We start from the raw sequence: 12,161 nt of genomic DNA, 5'->3' as shown, positions 1-12,161 counted from the left end.
TCTTTCTCCCCAGGGGTTACTGGGGGTCCCCTGTGTCTGCAGGTGCCACCTGCACCCGAGGGTCTGGCTGTAGGGCTGGGGTACTGGGGGGAGAGCAGCACCCCAGGTCATCTTTGGGTAAGGAGGGAGTGTTTGGGGTGCTTTGGCACCCGGTGTCCCCATCCCTCCCACCTTTGTCTCCCCCCCCATCCTCTGCAGTCCTTCCCTGTGGGGGGCAAGCAGGACCCAGGGGTGTGTGTGGGGGGGTCCCCTTGCTCTGTGTTTCCCCCAGGTTTGGTGTCTTCCCCACTCCCCCAGTCCAGCACACACCAGTATAAATAATCAGCTTTAATTGTCTGTACAAAACTCTCCAACTATGAAAATACCGTTTAAAAAGGCATTGGGGGGCAGGGGGCCCTGGGACAGGGCAGGGGGGCTATGTACAAGGGGAGGGCACAGCAAGGGGAAGGGGGAGCACCCACCCGCCCCCCGGGAGCCCCATGCCACCCTGCCATCCCTTCTCCAACAGCGCTCCGGTCAGGCCATGCCGGGGGGGGCGGGGGGGGGAATGGCAGCTCCTCAACTGGGGGGAGGAGTTGTTCAGTGCTGGGGGGACTGGTCAGTGCTGGGAGGCTCCTCTTGCCTACCAGGGGCACAGTGGGGGAGGCTAAACCCCCTCCTGCTGCAATGGGGGCAAAGCCGAGGGCACCCCGAGCCACCCCAGGGACACCAGGAGGGGGGGGGAGAGGGGACGAGGACGGGCCCTCCCCCCCCGTTCCAGAGCTGTGGGTGGCACTGGGTGGCACTGGGCCAGGGTGGCCGAGCGTCCCAGTGCCATGCAATACTGCGACAGTGTCACTAGAGGTCCCCACGTCCCACCACCCAAGCGGGCTGGGGAGAGGGACGGAGCCATGGTGGGGGGTGCTGAGCCCACCCGGGGTGCCCCACGCGTGGCTATCCCACAACAGGGACCCTCTGCACCCACCGGGCATCACCCTGTCCCTCCCCACCATCCCACCCCTCCCCCCCCCACCTTAAAAACTGCTCCCGCAGAAGGGACTCACGTTCCAGGGGGAAACTGAGGCACGTGCCTACCTGCCACCTCCATCCCCACCTCCTGGAGCTGGGGGGGAGAGGAGCAGGGTTGGCAGCGTGGGGTCCCCCCCCGATTCCCTGGCTAGCCCGATGTGACGGTGGTGCCGCTGCCCAGCTTGATGATCATCTGCTGGCAGTCGTGCAGCGTCCGTTTGTCCCCCAGCTTCTCCAGCGTGCGAGCGGCCTCGGCCAACATGCCGACGCGCTGGCCCGGCCCGGAGAGGAAGCTGGGCGGGAGGTAGCAGCAGGCCAGCAGCAGAGCCTCGGCGTGCTCCCGCGGCGTGGGGTGGCTCTCCGGCTCTCCCACTGCACGGGGGGAGAGTGGCTGTCAGCCCCAAGGGTGTCCCACGGAGCCACCAACCCTCCCTTGGGTGTTCCCCAAGGTGACAGAGCCGTTTGCTCCCCCCAGTGCAGGTGCCACCTCCCAAGAATGGGCAGGCAAACCTTGTGACCCAATCACCCAGAGCTGCTGGGGTGCTGGGGATGGGGAGAGGGGTGTCCCCTGAGGGCACGGCACCCAGGGCGGGGGGGTCTCCCATCCCATATCCCACCTGTTTTGCTGCCCTGCACCCCTCTCCTCCGCAGGCTGCGATCCAGCAGCTGGTGGGTCCTCGTGGGGCTGGCCCGAGCCATCAGCCTGGCGGTGGCTTCGTGCAGGAACACCTGGAAGAGGTGGGGACAAGTGAGCATGGCCGGGTGCGGGGAACGAGGGGACCCTCCAGCAGGAGGACTGGGGGGCTCACCCGGCGCATGGCGGGGCGGAGGGTCTGGGCCAGGCGCCGCAGGCTGCTGAGGTCCTGCTGGAAGCCGCGGAGCTCGAGAGCAGACGCCTGGTAGAGGCAGCTGCGCTGCTGGCTGGCACTCATCTGCTGCTGCCACAGGTTGGTGCGGGTGACCAGGAGCAGGTCGCAGAGCAGGAACTGGACAGCCTGCAGGTGGGGTGGGAATGCAAGAGGGAGCTGGGTGAGCTGGGAACGGACGGATGGAGAGACAGACTGGGGTGGCGGGGGGAGGTCCAAGGAGGTCCCTGCGGGCAGGCGCTGCTGCGCGGGGTCCCCCGCCGGGCTGCATGGCAGGGGCATTGCACTCCCAGTCTGACACATGCAATGCAACTACAATGCACCCCTGCGGGGGCCGGGGGCACCTCCCGCCAGGGCCAGGGGCTTCCCCCGCGAGGGCTGGGTGGCCGCCTTGCCCCTTCTCCCGGGCTCACCTTGTCGATGGTGCCCTTGGGGGGGCTGCCCAGCTCCAGGCTCTCCCGCAGGCAGCTGCTGGCCTTCTCGCAGTGGCTCAGGCTGGCCTGGCTCCCGTCCTGTTTGCTCAGCATGGCACGGACGGCTCGGAAGGAGTGCAGGGCTGCACGGGGCAGGGGCTTCCTGCCAGGGTTATGGGGGCACAGTGACTGCAGGTCCCTTGCTGGGTGCAGTCGTGTCCCCCACCGGTGCCCACTCTCCAGCAGGCACCAGGCAGCACGGAGCGTGTGAGCAACCCAACCATAGTGTCCCCAGCACTCACTCAGAGCTCTGCAGCACCCGGGGCATGGTCTCCACCAGCGGGTAGAGGCGCTCAGCCCCCTCCTCATCTCCCTGCAGCCAGTGAATGACGGTGCCAATGATGGATGCCCACCACTTGGACACAGGGTCTGTGCCTGTGGGGCAGGAGGGACATGGGATTGGGATGTCCACCAGCCCTGTGGCTCCCACATGAAGTGTCCCCGGGAATGGGACACACCGGCCTCACCTGTGACGGCCGCCAAGCCAGAACTGATGGAGGGCGTGGGGCTGGGCTCGCTGCTGGAGTCAGAGCAGCCATTGAGCAGCTGCAGGTATTCCAGAGCGTCGGAGAAATGCCTGCTGGGAAAGGGGCCATGGGATCATAAAGTCATTTTGGTTGGAAAAGAATTTTAAGATCATCAAGTCCAATGATTAACCCAGCACTGCCAAGGTCACTACTAAACCATGTCCCTCAGCACATCTACACAGCTTTTAAATTCCTCTGGGGATGGTGACTCCACCACTGCACTGGGCAGCCAATTCTAGTGCCTGACAACCCTTTGGGGGAAGAAGTTTTCCCCAATATCCAATATAAACCTCCCCTGGCACAACTTGAGGCCATTTCCTCTTGATCTTGGGAACAAGAACACTTGTTCCTTGGCAGAAGGGACTTACCCCGCCTTGCTCCAACCTCCTTTCAGGGAGTTACAGAGAGCAAGGAGGTCTCCACTCAGCCCCCTTTTCTCCAGACTAAACACACCCAGTTCCCTCAAGATACTCCACAAAAAACATGTGCTCCAGACCATGAAACTGTGTCCAGCTCTGTTGCCCTCCTCTGAACAAGATCCAGCACCTCAAAGTTCTTGCCATGAGGAGACCAAAACTGAGTGCCCAGGCTGGGTGGGGGGAGGAGGGTGCCCACCCCAACACTTACCCCTCTCCCTGGGCAGCTGAGCGGCCGGGCTCGGACATGGCCACGCAGCACAGAGCCTTCTCCAGGAGGTGCTCACGGAAGAGCTGGGTCACCTGCGCCAGGGGGTCCACTGCAGCACAGAGAAGTGGTGAGCGGATCTGCCAACACCCCAAAACGGGGAGGCTGGGGGTGCCCAATAGACAGGGGGTGGGGTGGTTACCTGGGTTGCCAGCAGAGCTGTAGATGGTCTCCCTCGGGACCCCCTTGACAGCCCAGTCCCCATCCACGAAGAATCGGTGGCCCAAGGGGTGGCAGAGCCACTGCATGGCAGGGGGCACAGCCCCACCATGGGACAGGGCCACGCGCCGGGCGCTGCAGAGGAAAGGGCGCTGCGGGGGACAGCGGGGGGGGTCAGGGCAGGGGGAGCCTGACACTGGGTCCCAGGGGACACATGGGGACCCCCCCCACCCACCCTGTGCCCCCCTCACTCACAGCCAAGAAGTGGAAGCAGCGGTGCAGGCTGGCCTTGACCCGCAGGGCGGCTGCCACGTAGATCTCAGCCAGGGCGGCCACGGAGATGGTGTCACCGGCACACTCGGCCAGGTTGACGGCGCTCAGCGCCAGGTTGATGGCCAGGAGATGCCCCCCAGCCTGCTTCCCTGTGGGGGGAGGGGGAAAACAGGGGCCTCAGGGGGCATGTGGGGGGCTGAGGGGGACATGTAGGGAGATGAGGAGGTCTCAGGAAGGATGTGGAAGGCTCAGAAGGGATGCATAACAGGACATAGAGGGCTGAGGGGGGACACGGGGAACTCATAGGGATAAAGGGCTCAGGGGAAATGGAGGGAGGGAATCACTGGGGATGTGGGGAGGTCAGGGGGGCTCAGGGGAGATGTAGGGGTTCAGGGGGGATGCAGTGGGCTAAGGGAGTTCTCTGGGGGAACATGAGGGTCTCAGGAGGGATGCAAGGGGCTCAGGGGGGGCAGGGGGGGCTCAGGGAGGACACATGGGGAATCAGGGGGACGTGGACAGCTCGGGGGGAATGCAGGAGGTGGGAACCCAGGCCCGTACCGGCGAGGTGCAGCTGGTGCAGGCGGTGGTAAGTCATGGCCGCATCGCGGGCGCTCTGTCGGACGTGGGCGGGGTGCGGGGGGTCGGGGCGCAGCCCCCCGGCGCGGGCAGCCAGCCAGCGACCCACCCAGAGGCGCTGGAGCAGGTGGCGCAGGAGGCTCCAGAGCAGGCTGCAGGCCAGGTCCCCGTGGGAGGCGGGCAGGGGTCGCCCCAGGGCCCCCAGCGCCGTCCGCAGGTGCTGGGCCCCCTGCGCAAAGTCCCCCTGTGCCCCCCGGGTGGGCGGGTCAGGGGGTGGGGCCAGGGAAGGGGAGGCGGGGCTAAGGAAGGGGGCGGGGCGCTGCCGAATGGGCGGGGCTAACGCAGGGAGCAGGTGCCAGAGCAGGGGGCGTGTCCAGAGGGGGTGGGGCAGATGGGCGGGGCCACCCGTGCTGCTGGGGCGGGGCCAGGTGCAGGTGGGCGGGGCAAATGGCGACAGAAGGGGCGGGGCACCGTGAAGTGGGCGGGGCTAACCCAGAGAGGTGTGGGCAGGTTGGAGTGGGGTGTGGGCAGGGTGGGTGGGGCAGGGGGCGGGGCTACAGCCGGTGGGTGATGGGTTATCCCTAGTGGGGGTGGGGCTAGTCCAGGTGGGTGGGGCGGAGCTTAGTCCAGGTGGGCAGGGCTAGTCCAGGTGGGAGGGATGGGGTGTGGCCAGGTGGGCAGGGCTAATGCCAATGGCAGGGGCTGCGGAATGGACAGGGCTAACCCAGAGAGGGGGTGCCAGGACATGGGGGGTGGTGGGGCAGGTGACATCACGTAGGGTGTGGCAAGGGGGCGGGGCTTACCCGGTCGAGGTCCAGGTCGGCCTGCCGGCGGTGCCGCCAGAAGAGCACAGACGGCTCGGAGTGGGGGCGGGTGACGGGCTCCCCGCAGACAAAGAGCCGCACCACGGCCCCCAGCACCAGCCCTGCCTTCAGTGCCCAGAAGGCCAGGGTGGGCCACAGCCACTGCGACCACCCCCACGGCTCCTCTGCGGGAGCAGGGGGGTCAGGACCTCCATCCCCGTGGCCTTCACCCCCTGCCCACCCTAAGGACCTCCACTCCACCAAGGTCCACCCCAACAGCCTCCATCCCAATCATCTCCCAGCTCAGACCCACCTCAAGACCCTCCCCCCCCACCACCACTGGTCTTCACCCCACTCCCACCTCCACCTTGATGGTCTCCCATCCAACAGCCTCCACCCTGATGAGCACCACCCCGACAGCCTTGACCCAGGTAGCCCCTATCACACCCTCACCCCAACATCCTGCACCACAACGGTCTTCACCTCAGCAGCCTCAACAAGCCCTTGCCCCATGCCCACCCTGACAGTCTCCCACCCACACATATCCCAACAGCCTCCATCCCAGTGGTGTCCAACCCAATGGCCCACCTCAACAACCACAACCCTGACAGCCTCCATATCCATGCTCTCCATCCCAAAAGCTTCCATCTCAGTGTCCTCCACCCCAAGAGTCTCACCCCATGCCAGAGCTTACCCACGGTGCCAGACTCAGCCATGATGCTCCTGCCAGGGCCGGCAGTGCCTGGACTCCCCATGGGGGCCGAGGCACTGGATGCCCAGAGAAGGGAGGCCAGGGGGTTGAAGGAGAGGCAGAGGAAGACAAAGGTGCAGAGGGCCATGCGGGAGCGGTCCAGCATGCCCTGGCTGCTGGGCGAGGGAGGTGGGCGCTCCTGCTTCACCTGGGTGGGCAGAGCTGCCATGAGCACCAGGATACAGGCATAGGATACAGGGCATGGGATATAAGGCGTGGGATATTGGGCACAGGTACAGGCATGGGGCACAGGGCACAGGTCATGGTGATGTGTGACCATTATGGGCTTCAGGGCATGGAGTGCAGGGTATAGCCATGAAACACGGGGCACAGCACATTTTGGGGTACAGAGCATGGGGCACAGGTGCAGCAGCCCACTGCACCCCACAACACCCTTGCACCACTCCCTCCAGCCCCAAACTGGGCTACTTCTGGGAGCAAAGTTGGAGGTCCCAGCTCATATCCACATTTCTCTGGGCACCCCCGGGGTGATGCAGCAGATGCTCCACCTCACTTGGGTAGGGGGATTCCCCTGTAGCCCCCCCACACCTTGCCATGGTCACAGAGGGGACTGTCGGGCTCCGAGTCGCTGCTGCTGTTGCTGCTGCCCCCGCTGAGCGAGAGGGGGCTGCTGTGGGACGGCGACCCCACGTCTGAGGGTGGCGGCGTCAGCATCTCCATCACCTCCGCCTTCACCACCTCGGCGGGGGCCCCTGCCTTGTCCACCCCGCTGCAGGAGCTGACCAGGTCCTTCAGGGACTCTGTGGGGAGCAGAGCGGGCTGAGGGGCTCTGGGGAGGGGTACAGCAGCCCTGCAGCTGAACCCGCCACCCTCAGACCTGCCCTTCCACTCACGGTTCTTCTGCATGGCCATCTTCAGGGTGAGGTTCTCCTGCTTCAGCTTCTGGTTGCTCTGCTGCAGGAAGCGGATGTACTCGATGGCCTTCCTCAGGATGGCTGACTTGTTGAGCTGCCGGCAGGGCAAGGATGGTTCAGCCCAACTGCTGGGCAAAGCCCACCCTTTGCCCACCCTCACCCCACCACCCCGCAGGCTCCCACCTTGGCCTCGGTGCCCACCACCAGGTCCTTGAGCTCCACGATCTTGTCGTTGATGGAGGAGCGGTAGCGCTTCTCGATGGCGTTGTGGGCCGTGCGCTTCTCCCCCCGGCTCTGCACCAGCGCCGGTTTCCCGCTGGGCGCCAGGCGGTTGATGGGCAACTTCTCGGCGTCCACCACCAGCGGCACCGTGGCCAGGATGGTCCCTCCGCTCACCAGAGCCTGCAGGGGCAAAAGGGTGACATCAGTGGGGGGGTTCCTGAGCATCCCCCCAACACTTGAGCTCCCCGGTGGTGGAACCTACCGGCACCTGCAGCGGGGTGGCAGAGCCACTGGCACTGGTGGCCAGGGAGGTGATGGTGGAGGTCTTGGCACTGCTGGCGTCCGTCTTGACAGCCGTCAGCAGCAGGGAGTCAGCCTTGATGAAATGGGGCTGCAGCAGGACCTGGGGGAGGAGAGGGTCAGTGGGGCTGTGCCGGGGGGGGCAGCACCAGGAGCCCCCACCCCTGGTTCTGGGCTTACCGGTACCGGTTGGATCTGGGATGAGACGGGCTGGGGGGCAGTGGGGGCCAGGAGCTGTGGGGGGGGCCACGCTCTGCACGGGGCCAGCCAGTGAGACAGGCTGGCCTGGCTGGGGGGCGGGCAGGGGGCTGGGGACGGCCTGCCCCGTACTCCCAGGCTGCACAGCTGGGGAAGGAGCAGAGGACAGTGTTACCAGACACCCTCCCCAACACTGACCCACCCTGGGCACTCCCATTTTGCAGGGACACATCTGCCCTCCAGCAAAAAGCCCCCTCCCCACCCAGGGAGTTCTGACCGCCCCCCCTCCCCACGGCTGCACACTCAAAACACTCACCGGAGAAGCTGTGCTGGTTCTGGTAGCCCACCAAGGGCTGGGGGTTGAACTGGCTGGGGGGGGAGGTGGTGGGGACGAAGCTGGGGGCCACCATCAAGCCGGGCTGGGGCTGGCTGCTGGCCACGGCCACCGGCTCCTCCTTGACACCCGGGGCCGGGGCCGGCAGGAGCGGGGCCGGGGGCTGGGGGGCAAAGGCTGCCATTCCAGGGGGTCCCGGGTAGACGCTGCTGGTGGGGGTGGCAGAGGGCGGCTTGTTGGGCCCCAGGTAGGTGCCATGAGTGCCCGAGGCTGCGGAGAGCCCTGGGGGCACCGCGCTGTCGGGAGCACCGAACGACGAGTCAAACAGCCCCGAGAAGTCATTGTCCTGCGTGTTGATCAACTGGAGCATGTCTGCAAAACAGCGCCGCCCCCCCGAGCTGTCAGCAAACGCTCAGACCCGAGGGGCCCCCTTAAAGCCCGGGGGGTCCCCGAGCTGGCACCATGCTGCCCACCCCACCACTTGGCACTCTGGGGAGGGATCCCCACAATCCAGGCACAAAACTCCCTGAGAGCCCAGGAAGCTGCTGTGCCCCTCTCCTTGTAGCCTCCTGGCCACCCTGCCAGTGGGGAAATTGAGGCACAGAGCCTGCAGTGGGGATGGCTGGGCTCTGGCCACCAGCATTCAGAGGTTGCCAGCCCATTCTGGGGGTGCCTGTTTCTGACATCGAGTGGGACAGACATGGGCTTGTGCCAGCTCATTCATTTATCTTATACAGGAAACCCCAACAACCCCCAAAACAGCCCCTGCATCAGGAGCGGGGGTTAGGCTGGGACAGAGGGGTGGCACAGCAGGGCTGGGACAGACCCCCATGCCAGGTGTGCCTGCCCATGGCACCCCCCAGGAGGGCACCTGGGCAAGTGCGGGGTTAAAGACCCTCGGGGCAATTCTGCTCTGCTTGATGAGATCTGAGGGCCCCAGGACGTCCCCACTGACACATCGGGGTGTCCGGATATGCCCCACTGAGATGTCCTAGGATGCTCCCACCAAAGTGCCCCAGCACGTCCCCATGGTGGCAACCCCAGGAGCACAGACCCTGGGGTGCCCCCACTGTGGTACCCCCCATGCACACAGACCCCATGGTGGTACCTCCATGTGCACAGCCCCCGGGGTGCCCCTGCCACAGTACCCCCACACACACCTCCGGGATGCCCCCACCACGGTGCACAGCCCCCAGACACCCCCGATGAGGGTGCAGCACCCGGAGATGGTCCCCAAGCAGTGACCCCACCGAGCAGGGAGGAGAAGGATAGTGGCGGGGTGGGGGGGGGAGGTACCTTGAAAGGTGCTCTCCATGCCCAGGAGCAGGTTTCACCCCCCCGCTCAGCCCCGTGCCGAGCAGCAAGGAGGATATTTTCAAGCCATGTTGTGGCCTCCTCCCCACGCCCCCCCGCGCCCGCCCGGCCGTGGGGTGATGTGACTCCGCCAATCGCCGCCGCCGCCCCCGGACAGCCCCGCGGCAGAGCCAAGGTGAGCCCGGCACGGTCACTGCCGGCCACCCCCGGCGGTTACTATGGGTCAGCCACCGTTAACCCCCTTGCCCGGTGCCCCCCGAGCTCCCCACATCCCTCCAGCCGCACATGACGCTCCTCACTCCATATCCAGCACCCCACAAGGACCGAGGGGATCTCTGGACAACCCGTTTCCCCCCTAAAAAACATCCAGCCCTTGGCACCCCTGTCCAAGGGGTTTTCCTTCCAGGGGAGGGTCCCAGCCTCGACCCTCCCCTCCCCAAGGGTCCTCCAGAGACGAGAGCAAAGTCTGGGATGCAGAGAAGGGGTAGTCTCTCCTGGCCCCCTTCCTGCTGGCCAGTGCAGGGATGGGTATAGCTCTCCCAGCCACGCAGCACCCACCAGGTATTTCTACCCAGTGGCACCCACAGCCACCCATGCTGTCACCCAGCGGTGCCACAGCTGTCCCCACCCCACATGTGGGGCAGATCCACATGGCTGCAGGTCCCGGTGGGCACTGAACACCCAAATCCCTGTCTGCACATCCCACAACCACCCCATGGTGGGAACAGGGATGAAGGGCAACCTGCCATCACCCAGACACCAGTGGCAAACCTGAGGGGCACAAGGTGCCCCAGATGGCCATGAGATCCCATAGTGGGGGAACACCCTTCCCCAAAACTTCACCACGGAGGCAGGTAGCACCAGGATCTGCCCAGATCCACCTCGATTGCCACTGGGATGAGCCTCCAGCACTGGGGTGCCACCTCCAGCCTGGTTTCTGGAGGAAAGACCACCTTGGACCCGAACAGTGGGGCAGGTGTTGGAGAGCTCAGCCAACATCGTGCTCGCCTCGCCGGGTGCTCCACCAGCTCTGCAGGTCCGCGGACCGGCAGAGCCGGTGGAGCACCCGGCGAGGCGAGCACGATGCTAGCCGAGGGCTAGTAAACCCAAATTTCGGCTAACGCCAGCATTGGTAAGAGCTCGGAGGGGAGTGAGTCCCCTCGGGAAGTGGGGTCCCCTCGACAGCATTCCCATCCCACGCCCCCCCTCCCCAAGCTCGGTGCCTGCCCCCGGGGGGCGGTGCAAAACCTCCCCCGCTTCCCCCCCATCCCGGTTGGGTTGGCTCAGGGAACCCAGGAGTCCTGGAGGGAATGACCGAGAGTAACCCGGCGGCGGTGACGTCACGCAGGGGGCGGGGTTAGAGGCTACACGATGTTGCGGTCGGCGGGGGCCCCGTCGGGGCTGTCCCGGCATCGGCAACTCCAGTTTGGGGGTCCCGGGGTCTTGTTCTCCATTCTTCGAGCCCCCTTCTGCCATGTACCGGTCGCCGGTAACGGAGACAGCCCGAACCGCCCGGCCCTGCGCTACAGCAGCTCGGTGCGTCCCCCCCACGCCGGGCCCGGCACCGGCACCGGCACCGAGCCCGGTCCCTTCAGCCCGGCAATGCACCGAACCCGCTACCGCCGGCCACCTACCGAGCCCCGGTTCCCGGCCGTGCAGCGAGCCCCGTTATAGAATCGCGCCCAGCCCCCTGGCCATGCACCGAGACCCGGTTCTACATCCAGCCCGGTCCCGGCCGTGCACCGAGTCCCAGTTATGCCCCAGCCTGGTCCCGGTTATGCACCGAGCCCCGGTTATAGCCCCACCCCGCTCTTAGTTATGCCCCAGCCCGGTCCCGGTTATACCCCCCAGCCCAGTCCTGCCCATGCACCGAGCCCCGGTTGTGCCCCAGCCCGGCCCCGCTCGCCGCTGCCCGGGTCGGGACGCACCGTCGATGTCGCTGAGCAGGGCCATGTCGATGTCGTTGGCCCCGGAGAGGCCGAGGGACGGGGCCAGCCCCTCCAGGGCCGCATCGTCGAAGGCGAGGGCGCTCATCGTGAATACCCGACATCAACCACCCCGCCGGCGGCGGCTCTAGGAGCGGCGGGGCCGCCCGCCCGCCATGGCCGCGCTGGCCCGGGGAGAGGGAGGAAGGGGACGAGCCGCCAAGTTGCTCCGGCGAACCGTGCCCAGACCTGCTACCGGGCGGGCAGGGAGGGAGGGAGGGGAAGGAGGCGGATCCGCCGCCGTGTCCCGCCCCGGCACCGCCTCCCTGCCCCGCACTGCCGGCCCCGGGACCTGCCGCCCCGCTGCACCGGGCGGGGGCCCCGGCGGCACCGGGTGGGATCCCCGGGGGCATCGGGCAGGAACCTGGCGCTCCAGGAGCAGGGAGCAAAGCTGGCTGCAGCCCCTGAGCAGGGCATCAGCCCCCCTGGGGAAGTCACTGACCCCTGGGGACAGGCACTAGGCCCTGGGGACAGACATTAAATACCTGGGCTGGGCATTAAACACCAATTAGCCCCGGATTGGGAACACGTGGGAGCAGGCAGGAGGGGAGAAGCTGGTGGCCGTGGTTGCGGAAGTGGCCAGAATCTCATGGAAGCCACATGCCAAGGCCACTCTGTCACCTCTCAAGGCTCCTTTGGTTCCCAACACAGAGGGACATCTGCTTTCCCTCTCTCAGCTCTGGGGTCCAGAGCTTGTTCCAGTACGACTGCTGGACCATGGCACAGCCCAGGATGGGGGAAGCTCCCATGGTTCCAGATCAGGGAATGGAAGAAGCTCCCAAGGTTCCAGTGCTGTCTTGTGAGCCCCAGCTG

General features: G+C 66.1%; 1 protein-coding gene across 1 annotated transcript; it reads right to left on the bottom strand.

Moving 5' to 3' along the window:
- Positions 1-312: 312 nt before the first annotated feature.
- Positions 313-11,545, bottom strand: SREBF1 (sterol regulatory element binding transcription factor 1). The gene is given in 20 exon segments (XM_051632076.1): positions 313-1,380; positions 1,626-1,737; positions 1,818-2,003; positions 2,288-2,450; positions 2,590-2,722; positions 2,815-2,924; positions 3,502-3,610; positions 3,701-3,869; positions 3,973-4,139; positions 4,549-4,810; positions 5,370-5,554; positions 6,064-6,268; positions 6,670-6,881; positions 6,975-7,089; positions 7,179-7,397; positions 7,480-7,620; positions 7,698-7,760; positions 7,762-7,862; positions 8,032-8,421; positions 11,292-11,545. Coding segments are annotated over 20 exon segments (3,372 nt in total). The 5' UTR covers positions 11,398-11,545; the 3' UTR covers positions 313-1,156.
- Between the last annotated feature and the right edge of the window lie 616 nt (positions 11,546-12,161).

The sequence above is a fragment of the Apus apus genome, chromosome 14, assembly GCF_020740795.1.
Source record: "Apus apus isolate bApuApu2 chromosome 14, bApuApu2.pri.cur, whole genome shotgun sequence".
Taxonomy (NCBI): Eukaryota; Metazoa; Chordata; class Aves; order Apodiformes; family Apodidae; genus Apus; species Apus apus.
This window is presented reverse-complemented; position numbering and strand designations above follow the sequence as displayed.